This window comes from Balaenoptera musculus, chromosome 10 (assembly GCF_009873245.2).
Source record: "Balaenoptera musculus isolate JJ_BM4_2016_0621 chromosome 10, mBalMus1.pri.v3, whole genome shotgun sequence".
Lineage (NCBI taxonomy): Eukaryota > Metazoa > Chordata > Mammalia > Artiodactyla > Balaenopteridae > Balaenoptera > Balaenoptera musculus.
In genome coordinates, this window is record NC_045794.1 from 62,003,442 (window position 1) to 62,018,822 (window position 15,381).

Consider the following 15,381-nt stretch of genomic DNA (forward strand, 5'->3'; position numbering starts at 1 on the left):
ATCTCGATCCAAGTGGTGTCATTATCTACTACCCATTAACCTTTGAGGAAAGGTGCATGAAGGTAGGAACCATATCTATTTGTTTACCATGGTATATTCAGCACCTGGCACATAGTAGGCACTCAATAAGAATCTGCTGAATTAGTAAACTGGAAACACAAAATTAGATCAGATTAAAGATAACAGTTTTATTCAACAAGCACTTCCGAATACTTGGTATGAACATAGCACTGCCTGGGGTGTTACAGAGAACTACTAAAAGTAGAAAACACTGTCCTTATTCACAGCTAGGTGCACAGTATTATTTGCATTTATAAACCTTTAAGATAAAATATAAACATTAAAAAATTCATATTAGAAATAAATACAGTCGTCTCTTGGGATCCAAGGGGGATTGGTTCCAGAACATTCCCCCCCCCCCGAGGATACCAAAATCTGTGGGTGCTCAAGTCCCTTGTATAAAATGGCACAGTGTTTGCATGTAACCTGTGCACACTGTCTTGTGTACTTTAAATCATCTCTAGATTACTTATAATACCTAATACAATGTAAATGCTATATAAATAGTTGCCAGTGCACCTGGCAAATTAAAGTTTTGCTTTTTGGAACTTTCTGGAATTTTTTTTCCTGAATATATTCAATCCACAGTTGGTTGAATCCACCGATGGAGAACCCAAGGATTGGAGAGTCAACTGTAATTCTCAAATTATTATTATTATTATTTTTTTAACATCTTTATTGGTGTATAACTGCTTTACAGTGTTGTGTTAGTTTCTGCTGTATAACAAAGTGAATCAGCTATCTGCATATGTATATCCCCATATCCCCTCCCTCTTGCATTACTACTGAACTCTGGCTATGCACCAAATACAAGAAAACTCAGCAAATATATGAATTAGTTTTGCAAGCTCTTAGAGGACAGGAGAAAATGATAGTATGAATTTCATATCCTTTCTGGAATTAACTTTCAACTAAAGAAATGAAAATAAGTTTACAATGCACAAAGCCATATTTATGGTGACATACTCATTGGTGTATGAATGGGGAAAAAAATCTATCCAGGCTCTAAACAAGGGGCCACAAAAAAGTAAAAACTAATTTTACTCACACACTGTTTGAGAAAAAGAAAATGAGCCTTTTACTCGTTGCTATAGAAATTATGAGTAGGGAAAATAAATCATTTTAAATAAAGCAAATATGTTTTATATTACAAACAATTAAAGTAGGATGGCATTTGAAGACCACATCCAAATCTGAGATTAAATTACTCTATTAACTAGATACAGAAAGGCAAGGGAGAAGGGATGAAGAGTGAAAAAAGATACAGAAAAGTAAAAAGGAGCTATAAGGAAATACCTTCCCCCAAACACACAGACTAACACACAGCAGACACAGGGATACTGAGGGGGAAAAACGATACGCTTACTCAGATCTTGGCTTCACCCATCCAGAAGGATTCCTCCTCAGAACTGTGCCATAATGTAGTCTCTAATATTTGTGTCTGAATGTGTGCTAGCCTTGTGTACTTCTAAAGACTTAAGTTATGCTGTTTTCCTAACTAGACTGAATTAACTTGAAAATCAGTGGTCACATGCCTGCCTTGCTTTATGGCTTGAGCTGGATTAAAACTTTGGTTAATAAAAAGCTTCCAACTTTATAGTTCTTCTTCTGAATCTTGATCATAAATTTCCTGAGGCTGTCTCTTAATATTGATTACCAAGTCAATGGTTAAAATGTTTGTCAAACACTGAAGAACTGAAGTTAGTAACCGGTATTTACCAGCAACTGATTCCAAACCTGTCTGGTTGCTTATCATGGGTTGATTGGTTTGCAGTGCATGGAGAGCTCTTATATATATTTGTGGAAAGCTGTAATTTCCTTTCTTAGACTTATACAAGATTTTGGGAACGCCTAAAAGTGCATTAGCTATTATCATACTAACCATGGTTTCTTCTGATTGCCGGCACTTTTTGGCATAGTTGAGAAGATAGTAATGCAACAAGATCTCAAAATTACCACCCACTGGCAAAACACAACCAGCTGGTACAGATGAGAAACAGTAACTCTGGGAAGTACACATCTCTAGTGACTTGTCTCTCACTGGTAATATGCTCCCCTTTCTAGCATTTTTTGTGACCTGTAAATTTTCATAAGAAATTTCTCTTCTAGTATTTTCTGTTGTTGAGTTAGCAGAATTACTCTCAATAAATGGTTCATGGTCATCCATTATCCTGGCTTTGTTTGGAGAGAAACATCTCAGTGTTGCATCTGTCTGGTATGTAGCTGTTAGTGTCACTGTTGGTGTTGAACACAATATATTTGTTTCTAATTCTACACTTGGAACTACCAAATTTGAATATGCTTTTAAATATGTTTGCGTTTTTGCCAGTTCATCCTTGTTCTTTACAACTGTGTCCTGATATGGCCTTTGTATTGAGCCATTAACAATTTCTGGTAAGTCATTACTTTCTCTACTATTCTTATAAATAAGAGGACTTGAAGTACAATTTTGGTCACTGGCTTGTGTCACATAATTTAGATCAAGGTCTTTAAATAACTGCCGAAGCATTTTAAATGCTCCATGTAAAGCATCCTGGTGTTGTTCAACAAGACCCTGCACTGGACCACAAAGAACTATACAGTGTGGTGTAAACGAACATGTGCTAATCAAGCCAAGATGAACATACCTTTTGGATCTAAGAATAAAGGGCTTACAAAATTTCACCATAGCAGTGTTAGAGAGTTCATACTGAGAAGAGGCCTGTGGTAGTACAAAGGGAGAGAGACCAGTGACTCTCTGGATAAGAGAAAGTTCTTCAGATGATAAACACTCCACCACAGATATGCCATTCAGTCCTGCACAATAAATTACTAAGTCTGGTTGTTTCACAGTAGATAGGAGCAATTTTACATTCTGCTTCTGTAAATATTTCATTATTGCTTTTGTCCTTTCTGTAATCCAAAATTGAGATGTCTGAAACTGTGCTTCTGAATTTAGAATAAACTCTGATCCAAAAGTTGAAAAAGGAGGCTGAATGGTTTCTATTACTATCACTATTCTTATGTCACCGTCTGCTGGACAGTACACAGAAAAGTCTCTGGGAAGCACAAGCCCAGCTATGATCCTGGAATCGGAAACAGGAAGGCCGGTGACACCAACTTTCAACTCGACAAAACAGTCATCCACTAACTCAAGTACTTCTTCAAACCCACTTTCACAAGCTGTACACTTGAAAAAGTAGTCACACATCAACTGTGATACAAAGTTGTGATTATTTCTTCCCACTCTTCCACAAAAGTATGCTCCTAAGAGCATCTCTAAAGAGCTCCTACACAATGGTCTCTCTTTGGTGGATGAAGAAAAGATGGACAAAAAGTGTCTACTTAAGTAATGGTCCATAACGTAGTCTAATATTTGTGTCTGAAATGTTAGAAGAGCTTGGGAAATAAATTTCCACTGACAACAATTTTTCCAGTGCCTTCCATGGGTTTGAATATTTTCAGAAAAGAAAGAATCCTTTTCCTTGTCTGTGATTGCATGAAGTTCTCTGAGTAAATGGCAAAGAAAGATAATAAATGTTTTAGCACCATCTCCTGTTTTTCTTATATGACTGGAAACACATGCCACCATCATCCTGTACAAGAAAGAAATAAAGCAACTCAGATTCTCAGAGCGCTGCCTAAATCAAGTTGAAACCATGTTTTTACAGCTACAGGCATATAACGAGAATACTGTCTCTGTGATATCCCTAGTTTTAGTTTTTTCCTTTTTTAAGTTACTTTGTTCTACTTCAAGATTCTAGGGGTTGGGTCGAGCAGGAAGGAAAGGAGTGAGAAATGCTCTCGGCAGTTGTTAATGATTCGATGTCTGGGAATGTTCCCTCGGGCAGCGGGCAGCGGGCAGCGCTCTAACTCTGAGCGTACACGGGTCTCGTCCAAGGTCAGTTCTTCCAGGAGCATAACCTCAGGGACAAGAAGTTCAGGGAGATGGCCTGAGGGCTGGAGTGCGGGACCTGAGTACCTGGTTATAGGATGCTCTAACGGGCTGGAGCGTGACACGCAAGTACCTGGCTATGGGATGCTCTAAGTGTAGCGCCTTCAGGAGGCGGCCTCCATCCCGGCTGAGCAGCACCTCGCCAGTGGGCTTGGTACACAGAACCTGCCGCCCTTCGGGCCCCAAGCAGCAGCTCACGACGGTTTCTAGCACTTCCGCCACCTGCAACGCCGCCCTCACAGATCCCGCAGCGGCCATAGCCCTTTAGCTTCTGACGGCTTCGGGTCGCCGCCTGTAGAAGCCCAGAACGAGCAGGAGCGAGGCGCAGGCGGAAGCGGAAGAGGCGGGGAGGAGGCCGGAAGCCGGTGCTGCTCGGTTTCTTGGTTGGGCGAGCGTCCGTCTTCCCGCCCGCTCAGCGGGAGAGCCGTGCTGTTCTGCCAGTAGGAGCTAGCGGTCCAAAAGCCCGCGGAGATGGGAAAGAGGTCGGGGCTTCTCGGGAGCTGTCCCCGGACAGGAAACCGCAAGCCCTTCTCCCCCTCCTAGGTGAATTCATTCCTCTCTCTTGGAGGCTTTAGCTGCCACCAGATCCCTCCGTCTCCCAGGAACTCGGCACGAGAGCGGAGGGACTGGGCACCGCGGCTAGAGCTCGGTTCGTTCCCGACCGCCGTCAAAAGTTCACCGTTCCGTAACAAAAACCTCTGCCTTGGACTCGTGCATGTCCTGTCCACACTCTGCATCAGCGGTTCTCTTTCGGGATGTAGGACAGATGAGGAGGCCCTGGCCACGGTCACGAGCTGCAGGCTTCGTGCTTTCTGCTGGGGGCTTTGCCACGTTTCCTGGGCTTAGGTATCACTATGAAACCCACCACGGTTTAATTTTTCTTTAGCAGAGGTGATAGATGTGAACACTTAGCCACATTGGTAAATCAATAGGATGCTTTAAAAACACAGTGACCCAAGATTATTGGACACAATCCGACGGCAGAAAAAAACATACTGTTAAGCAGAAACAACATACTGTTTCGTATATTGACACACACATACCCTCTCTCAAGGATGAAACGGTTAAGAGCATAGGCTTAATATTTAGACCTGGGTTTGCTGTGCCATGTACTTACCTGTGACATTCTTTTGTATCCGCTTTTCTCATCTTAAAAAAAAATGGTGATAATAGATATGTAAAAAAAAAAACAACAAGGTTTTAAGGAGGGTGAGAATGTTTACAAAGTGGTTTTTTTAAAAAAATTGAACAGTAATTTTTTTTTTTAAAATAAATTTATTTATTTATTTTTGCTGTGTTGGGTCTTCGTTTCTGTGCGAGGGCTTTCTCTAGTTGCGGCGAGCGGGGTCCACTCATCGCGGTGCGCGGGCCTCTCACTATCGCGGCCTCTCTTGTTGTGGAGCACAGGCTCCAGATGCGCAGGCTCAGTAGTTGTGGCTCACGGGCCTAGTTGCTCCGCGGCACGTGGGATCTTCCCAGACCAGGGCTCGAACCCGTGTCCCCTGCATTAGCAGGCAGATTCTCAACCACTGCGCCACCAGGGAAGCCCTAAAGCGGTTTTTTTGGTTTGTTTTTGCATGGTGCCTCGTAGGTACTAAGCACTCAACAAGTACAACATACTCAACAAATTACTGTGACGTGTCACCACTGTAGGGACCCACTATCTCCACAAGAAAGGGATATTTTGTAAGGTGCAAAAGAGTTATAACACAATACAGGACACCTATTAGAGTGTGGTCAACACTAGTAAGAAAATTATTTACCTTGCAGATGTTTCATTGAGGTTGAACAGTGAGGGCCTGTTTTCCCTACCCCTTATTCCTATGCATAGGACAGGAGAAGCCTGTCAGCCCTCCCCTTCCCCCCAGTAAGACAGAACCAACTCACTATTAACCAGAAGGAACTGGATCCTGAGGGGTGCAAATATGGGAGGGGAGGATGATGGAGGAAAAGAGGAAAACTAAAGAGGAATGATTTCTTGGAACATATGTGATGTTGACTCAGTATGGACTAACAGGTGATTTCCGGGGGGAAACACTTTTTCATGTGGGTTTTGTATATATGCTTGTGTAATGGCAAGTTTCTTTTTCTTTTTTTAGGCCGCACCAGGCAGCTTGTGGGATCTTAGTTCCCCCACCAGGGATTGAACCCAGGCCCGAGCAGTGAAAGCACCGAGTCCTAACCACTGGACGCCAGGGAATTCCCAAGTTTCTTTTGTTCTTACCCATCACAAAGGGGTTACTCGATTCGAGCAGTGGATTATTACAAACATTTAGAAGTCAAGTCAGAGTTCTATTTAAGTGTACAGTGGAAAGATAATGGACATTGAAGTCAGACATGGATTCAAACTTGGGCTCGCTGTCACTCTTACTATGTAGCTTTTAGAATCATTTAACTTCTCTGAGCCTCAGAATCTTCATCTATATGTAACTTCCACTTATCTGAAGGTTATGAGTATTCAAGAAGAATGAATATGAAGCATCACGTAAAGCATACATTAAGGATTCTAGCTGTTAAATCCCTTCCAAGCCCTTCACCATCCTTCACAACTACCCCCCCCAAAATGATTTTTAATTAAAAAATTAAGACTAAATAATCTAGTCACCATATGTTATATTCAGTCGTTTGATCAGTTTGCTTTTTAAAAATTTTATTTAGAATACCTACTTGTCGAAGTTAGCATCATTTTACAGATTAGAAAAATTCAATTCTTTTGTCTCTGCAAACGTTTATAATAGGTTAGGAATAACAGATTAGAAATGTAATACATTACAAAACACTTGCCTATGACTATCTGTACATTTACTATGCACCTTAAGGAAAAGAATTTGACAGTGTGCTGTACTTACTCTGCAGATAACATCCTTTTATTCTATTTCACAAAACTGACCAGTGGTAGTGTCTGAATTTATAAATGGCCATTAAACAGGATATTTAACTTAAATGAATAGTTAGCATGCTAAAAAGTGAAAATTTTCAACTGAAGTTCTGTGGCTCATCAGTTCAAATGTTTCATGGCATTTTTTCTTTAAATAAATTTCAATATTGTAATACTAAAATAATTTTACATAATAAATGCAGAAAGATAAAATTTTCTAAATATTTTAGAAAGTATATTCACATTCATTTTGTCATGGGTTTCTTGTGGTTCTTCTAAATATGTTAATCATATTAAGGAGACACTGGTCCTATACAATTTTAACAGTCCATCTTCAATTAAAAACTGTAACGAAACAAACAGTATGTTAAGAGTAACAAACAGCAAATTAAATATACTAAATTCACACTACAGGTAAACAGAATGAAAGCAAATTACATAATAGTGGCAGGTTATATACATTTTAAAGAATCTTTTTCTTTTTTTTTCATAAATTTATTTATTTTTATTTCTTTTTGGCTGCGTTAGGTCTTTGTTGCTGTGCGCAGGCTTTCTCTAGTTGCAGAGAGCGGGGGCTACTCTTCGTTGCGGTGCGCGGGCTTCTCATTGCGGTGGCTTCTCTTGTTGCGGAGCACGGGCTCTAGGCACGCGGGCTTACTTGCTCAGCGGCATGTGGGATCTTCCCGGACCAGGGCTCGAACCGTGTTCCCTGCATTGGCAGGCGGATTCTTAACCACTGCGCCACCAGGGAAGCCCAAGAATCTCTTTTTCCATGTAGTCAAATAAGATAGAGGTTGAAATGTAAACTTAGTGATTTGTGTGGGGTTCCCCCCGACCCCGCTATGGTTCAATTTGGAAAATTTGGTATAAATGCTAATTTTAATATTTTATTTCTATACATTTAATATAATTCAAAATAATCTGCAGCATCATGTATGGCTCATTATCACTGTATATCAAACAAACAAACAAAAACCCAAATATATTCATTGCTCACTAGAAATGCTAAATACTGGAAAAAATGGAATTTTATACATTTTTTTCTTAAATATTTGACTAAGATATTCCTCAGAAAGTTAAAACTGCCTTCTCCACATAATTTTGTGTGTATATGGCACGAGTTGACCCCTAAAACAGTGTGAATCCCATTGAAAAGGCACTGTTTACAATATGCAGAATAATCTGACAAGTCTACTTCAATGATGTCTGAAAGTGAAGGATATATTTGAGATAGGTAAATAGACAAACCCTTATAAAAGTACAGCATTACTGTTTAAATATGCTATAGCTATATAAAAGGAAATAAAGTGACAGAGAAATGACCCTTTTGTGATAATTAAGACTATAAACACTTTGAATCATATTATAGTTCTGTAACACAAAAATGACAAAAAGTATTTTCTTAAAGGCACAAAAGCGTGAATACTAAATGAGGGTTTTATTTTACAAGGCCAATTGTTTCAGTGGAATGGTAACAAAGATTACACTGTATAAGTAGTACAAGAAAATACTGACATGAAATATAAGTAAAATATCTATTGCTGAAACTTATTTCGCATGCCCTATTTATTATCTTTTCCTGGGCCATCTATGTCTCACTAAATGGTAGGTAACTGAAGGCATAGTATATTTAACAACTAAAACAGAAATGCACACATCAATAATTATTACTCATTTAAATTTTCAAGTGAAAAAATAAAATTTTTGATCAAATGAAGAAAAAACTGGTCATAGGTCTTAAATCCTAAAAACCACCATGAGGCTCTCAGACAACTGGGAACTGTAAATCACAATTTTTATGAATCCATTGTGAAGGAAGATTAATCTCAGGTGGAGAACATTCAAAGTCAACTACATATATGGCTAAATACAAAGTTAATTATGTGTTTTAAAGTATTCACATACTAAGCCTAGTATAAGCACTGATCTAAAACTAAGCCACCAATTCCTGAGTTTTGTGTTCAATTCACAGAAAGGAACTCACACAACTAAAAGCATAAGAAGACTATTAGATTAGATATATGCTTTTAGTGTATAAGAAACAGTCATGAGTAACCCTGCTCTTTCTCATGAAATAGTTTTTGACTCCTTGAGTAATAAGAGCCCATAACACATTTGCCCTAACAAGAAAATATACAAAAGTAAATAACTACCTCTCCAGTCTTAGAAGGTAACCATACAAATAAAACACTGTTTAGACCAAATGAAAGGAACATACAAGTGGATAAGACTAAAGTCCCAAAGGGGAGTTGCCAACAAAAAATATAAGTTTTCAGGGTTTAATAATGAAATTATTTTGTGATCAGCCAATCAACTTATATAAATTAATACTAATTTAAACCATAAAAAAAGGATCAAGTCGTACAGTATTTACAAAATATATATCAATGAATAGGCAGTAGAGCATAACATTGGTAACAGAAAGTGAGTGTAAAAATTATATCAACAAGTATGAAATACAAACAAAAACCCACCTATTCTAGTGTAGTCATATTATACCTATACTTATACTGGGTGTAGGTATATGTTATTTACGTATAATCTATTTAAAAAATGTTTTCACACGTACATATGGAATACAGCATTGTTTTGCCAAAAATACAGGGGAAATAGCTCTTCATAAAATCTAAGGATATTTAAGATAGCTATATTGGTTAGGTGGAAAAAAGCAGGCCCTTTTAATCATTTTCAGTTTTCATAATTTAGCAATCATTCCTTGATTTTATACTTAGCATGGCATAAACATTTGATTATATTTTTACTAGTGTCTCACAGTCTCTTCTTAGTCGAAGGCAAGTGTAGCCAGAGCAATTATTCTCTCTGACCTTCATTTTCATTTCAAAATCTACTTTCCGAATTCTAAGATACATAAAGGAAAAACATTAAACTGAAAAAAATATTTAGGAAAAATGTTTGCCTGAGCCTGAACAAAAGGAATCTTGAGGAATTGTGGTTTTGCCACAGACTGCAGTTACTGAGACCAGAGGAGGATAACAGAGAATTAAACTTGAGAACTTGATGCTCTTCTTAGATGCTCAACTTATTGCACATTTTAAAGAAACCAATTTTAACGTACACATAAATACCACCACACAAAGTGTCTTTTCTCATCGTCCTTCTCTTTTTGGCTTTTGAAGTAAAATATTGGTTATATATATATTTTCTATTCAACTGTTTCACTGAACACACTAGAATCTAAATGAAAGCTAAAATAAGTTTTTCATAATGAAAAATCATGACTATCAGCATTTCATACACCCTATAATTCCATCTCTAAAATTTGGCCTATGTTATTGGACCGAGTTTTTAAAAAAAAAAAGAAAGAAGGACAGCAATCAAGTTTGACCACACTTTTTTCAGCAAGTGCTTAAGGGGGTGTTATACAGGTATGATAGGAAAGATATAATCAGTAGATCTGAGAACCAGAGTTTTTTTTGTTGATATACACATACATATATTTATACCTGTATCTATAAATATTAAATTCTAGGGGTTAAAAAAAAATCTTGTGTAAACTTTTGATAAAAGCAGTTTGCCACCTTGTCTCTCAATAAATCAATTTTGACCACAATTTTTTTTTTTTGCTGTTTCTAAGAAGACAATTGAGCTGAATGCTTTAGAAATGATTTTTTTTTAACAGTACAGTGCATTGAACTATTTATGTCTATTATCCCATCATTTCCCATTCTGTAATTCCTTACTGATAAAAGTTTTGTGCCGGTTTTATGAAGAAAATAGATTGCTACACATATATTTATAAGATTGATAGCATTTTTGTTATGAACGACATTAATGCTATATATTTCATAACACGAACATACCATAGACTACAAAGACTACTGTAAGGTATACATAAGACACAATTGTGTATACATGTGGATTTGTTATACTCACATGTAGACACAGTCTCACAAAAGCTAGAAATGTTCTGGCACTTAACACATAGTTCACTTTAATAACCAAATAGAATAGCTCTTATTTCAGGGTTAAGGATAGAAGGTAGGAAAAGTCAACAGTTCTACATATATTTCTAAGGTTTTCTGTTTTAGAAATATTGTGATGTTTTAATAAAGACCAAAGCAACTTCAACATTGGTCCCAGGCCAAATATGATCATTCCAGTTCATTGATTCAATGGTAAAGGACTTCTACTTAAACATGAAGTTTATTATAACTTGAAGCAAAATCAGGAGAAAAATGATGAAGTAGTCTTTTTGTTGCAGAAAATAATCCGTGGCAGGTGTGCTTGAAATTAAATGATTTCGAAGAGCCATAATATTTCTACAAAAATAAGCAACAATAAATTTAATAATTATTTACCAAAAATGTTAGCAAAGAAATCACAATTTGATATATGGTCACAGAATTCATTGTATAAAATTCAATTGTATAAAGTTCAATCAATTACTACCACCTGAACAGGGACTGATTATGCTATGTGGAACCACTATTAGGTCTTGCCTAATCTATACTCTACACTGTACCAAATATATTACTTAATGATGTGTGTTAAACATAATTTTTAAAGTTCGATTACTTTAAAATATATCACTTTCTTTGTTATCACAGTGGTTTTAAAACAAAAAGTTTGCTTCTTAGTTGGCCCACTAAGGTTCTTTTATCTTTCTTTAGGAGACAAAGGCAGAGTTGGAGAAAAATCCTTAATTCACCAGGAAAAAAATAATTAATACAACAAATTTTGTGACATTCCTAACTTGAAGAATGCTCTGTAGGCATTTCATATGCTAACAAAAGTAAAATGTTAATTTAGTCATAAAATGAGCTTACATTATCCTCATGCCACTCTAAGTGCTTTTGGCTAAAAAGAGCTGATTACTGAAGACGTTTTTCTTTTTCTGACTTCTATTAAAGTGTTTTACGAGTATAGCGAAAGAAAGGAGGCATGTATGAACAAGTAGGCTCGTTAATTTATAAATATAATTAAGTTAGGAAACTCGAGCACTTTATATAAGGGCTGATGATACCAAGATGCAGAAGACACGCTCCCTGCTCTGAAGAAGCTCATGGTCCAACTGGGGCAGGGTGCAGTGAGGCAAACAGACACACACAATTAGCAACTCTGTAGCGCAGTAAGCACTCAAAACGACTATGTATAGGGAGCCGTACAAGCCAAGTGGAAGGATTAATAACTACAGGGCAGAGTGATTAGAAATGGTACAAAAAGGGTGACATTTGAGTTATATTCTGAAGGATAAACAGGGATTTTCTTGAGGGGCAAGGTGGGAGGAAGGGCAATCTAAAAAGTGGATTCAGTGTGGGTAAAGATCCAAAGACGAGAGAGCACAGTATATTCTGGAGATGTGAGCAGCTTCATAGGACTAGAGCATGGGTAAGTGTAGAGGAATGGCAGGAAATGAGGCTGTAGATGAAAATAGCAATTAAATGTAAGCCATAGATCACCAAGAACAGAAAAAAATATCTTAAAAAAAAAATCCTCCAGAACATCTAGCACTGTGCTGAATACACAAAAGAAGGTTGGCTAATATTAAAAAAACTTAACATCTGATATAGCAATGGGAGACAACCAATCTGAACTCATGCTAGCCTTACCAGTGGAGCAGGATCACGACCCCTTCCCTTCCAAGGAACTTCCCTAGGTGTTATGACCTTTAGTTGCTGGATCTTGGAGAGGTGAGTGAGGGGATGGGTCTGGGAGCGCACAGGGAACACTTGAAGGTCTCAGGGTAGTGGCTATTTGCCCACTGTTACGGGAAGTATTTCAGTATTTTAACAACTGGTGCATTCCAATTAAAATCAGCCATGTACAAAGGAGACTGTGGAAGCCTTTGTTAACTGACTTTCTCAGGAACCACCCCACTTCCGCATTCAACCCAGCTACATTCCTAGTATGCTACAGCAGTAAGATGAAGAGATCCCAATTCTAGTCTCACAGATGAGACAAAACAACCTCCCATCTCTCCCAAATATTTTAGTGCTGAAGGAATTTCCTAAGTTTCAGTAATCAGGTGACAGATGCCAAGGTTCTATTTTAGCTTAGCAATGTTATAAAAATGTAAAGTTAGCATATGATTTCCTACATAACAGGATTCTTAACTCCTCTAGACTCAAATGAATAGTCACTGTCATATATATTACCTTTTAATTTCTTCCTGTGTTTGTTTTATAGATTCAATGGAAGTTTGAATGTCTCCCAGTTCTATCCCTTTCTTTCTTCTTGCACTTGGTTTTACTGATTGAGCTAAAAAGACATTTAGAATAAACTTGGTGAAAACAGTGAACATATTTAATTATAAACAATCTAAATTTCAGATTAATGATTCTCATGTAATAATTTTCCTAGGCATTATTTTTATGGCTTAGAGACTAACATACTACTCCTAATACTTGGCATTTTTGAAGTTTCAATCATATTTCAAAACTAGAACACTATAGATATATTTAAAGTAACCAAGAATTAGTTAAATTTTGGATTGAATCAGCTTTATTTTTTAACCAATTAAAATAGACAAAAATATTTCTTTAAAAATACATATATTAACTTGGGGGAGGTATTACTCTCTTCTGTCTCTTGCCTATTTGCCTATATCTGAAGAAGTCAGCTTTTTAAGCTCCCTTTTCAGTTTTTTTATTAATTGTTAATGTTATCTTTATTCCTTTAGTCACCCAAACTTTAAACCTTTTCAATTGGTTTTAATATCTCTTCTACAAATTTTTATTGTCAACCAACAAAGTGTATGGTATTTTTTAAAATCCCTTCTCATATCCATTCCTTCCTTTCCATTTTTGTTCGGAGCTTAACCTCTCTCCAGATCTCAGCTTTCTCATTTGTAAACTTGGGATAATAATAATACTCAAACTTCACATGGTTGTAGGAAGGTATGTTTAACCTCCAGTTTGGCCCACATTAAATACTCAGTAAATGTCAGCTGATACATTATAGGTTATATAGTGGAGTGGATAAGAGAATGAATTAAGGAGCCAAAATATCTGCATATATAACATATATATATATATATGTATATACATACACTGCCTTATGGGGTATACAACCTTGGGCAGGTTAACCCGCGTCTCACTTTCCTCTTCTGTGAAATGGGAACAACAGTATAACTAATACTCCTTTTGAGCACAACAGTACCATGTGACTCCTGCTTTTAGAACTTTATTCATTTTATTCCTCTTTTATTCCAGTATCTTGTCCACTCACCAGCATCCCTCAAGCCTAGATTGCTATAAACCATTAGAAATCCTCATAATTGATCAGGGTTCCTTTCCTCTAAGGACCTTCCCTCAAGCTGAATTCAGCCCCCTTTCCTTTAAACTCTTTACTATTTGTCATATACTAGTTTCTTAGCATTTACCATTTATTCACCTCTAGTATTATCTCTGTAAAATTGAGTTCCCCAGCTTAGTGTGAGCTTAGTAGAGACTACAGTTTTAAGAAAACTTTATTTTCTCATAATGTCTCAGACATTACCTTAATCCTTGATTATATCTCAGTGCAGTTCAAGACAGTTTATACATTATCTGACTTAAACAAGAATGGCACACTAGTAAATTTAGTTCATAATTTGATAGTTATATTTTTACTTCTCTGTGACCGCTAAACACCACAATAATTTATTATGAGAATAAAAAACTTTTCTGAAGCATGGAACCGAGAACAAAACTCAAGAAATGCTGCCTGCGTTGAATCTAGGAAACCATCAACAATTTTTCAGAAGCTAACAAGGCATAAGAGCTAGCACTACAGTGTGGTTCTTGATTTGCATGTTTCCCCTTTTTTCATTTCCCATGCCTTTACCCTGTGGCCTGGTCTTGAAATTTATAATCTGAAATAGCTTTTCTTGTACATCATCCCTGCCCCCACCAAAACTTACAAATCTCCTTGAGTTAATATGAAAAACCATTTTCTTATATCAAACATAGTAATATACTTTTAAAAACTTTGACTCGTATTGTCAATAGTCTACAATAAATATTTTTACCTTCACTTCCAGATGAGTCCTGGATATCAGGTTCTGGGGAGGAATAGCCTTTTGCCACTTTCTTCTGTTGCCTGGTTGGCTTATGTTTCATTTTTGGGACACTAACCTGAAAAAAAAAAAAAATCATGCTATTAAGTGAATTTGCACTGAATTTTGTAATTAAAGACCAATGTTGTACAACCGTCAAAACTGTTCATGGGCACAGTACTTAGAAATAAAAACAAAGATGAAATAGTCTAATTAAGACTTAACAAATATGATACACTTATACAAATTGTTTAATTTTAATAAGAAACATTAATTTGGCACAAACATCAAAGAGTATAAGAAAATATACAATGAAGAGTTTCCTTCCCACTCCTGACCCATATCCACCCAGTCTCTCCCTCACTAAAAAGATACTCAATGCTATTAGTTTGTATATCCTTCAACAGACATTTTTATGCACACACAAATAAGAATATAGATACCTCGCTTTTCTAACTGCACCAGTTAGTACATCTAGTTGAATGTTAAAAATAGTGCTCTTTTAAGATCATA

At 36.9% G+C, this 15,381-nt stretch overlaps 2 protein-coding genes across 11 annotated transcripts in view; both read right to left on the reverse strand.

Moving 5' to 3' along the window:
• The window catches only part of BBS10 (Bardet-Biedl syndrome 10), a 64,904-nt gene extending 60,640 nt beyond the window's left edge, over positions 1-4,264 (reverse strand). For 2 of the 3 annotated variants that reach the window (XM_036864780.1, XM_036864779.1), the window contains exon 1: positions 4,068-4,264. In XM_036864780.1, the coding sequence (XP_036720675.1) occupies positions 4,068-4,252 (185 nt within the window). In that variant the 5' untranslated portion in view covers positions 4,253-4,264. Of the gene's footprint in view, positions 1-409; positions 3,636-4,067 lie in introns of those variants that run through there. The other variant, XM_036864778.1, reaches the window with a different exon arrangement.
• A 4,027-nt stretch (positions 4,265-8,291) lies between these two features.
• The window catches only part of OSBPL8 (oxysterol binding protein like 8), a 194,802-nt gene continuing 187,712 nt past the window's right edge, over positions 8,292-15,381 (reverse strand). For all 8 annotated transcript variants that reach the window (XM_036865913.1, XM_036865907.1, XM_036865908.1 and 5 more), the window contains 3 exons: positions 14,842-14,947; positions 12,989-13,091; positions 8,292-11,152 (listed from right to left, as the gene is read on the reverse strand). In XM_036865913.1, coding sequence (XP_036721808.1) covers positions 11,020-11,152; positions 12,989-13,091; positions 14,842-14,947 — 342 coding nt within the window. In that variant the 3' untranslated portion in view covers positions 8,292-11,019. The remainder of the gene's footprint in view (positions 11,153-12,988; positions 13,092-14,841; positions 14,948-15,381) is intronic.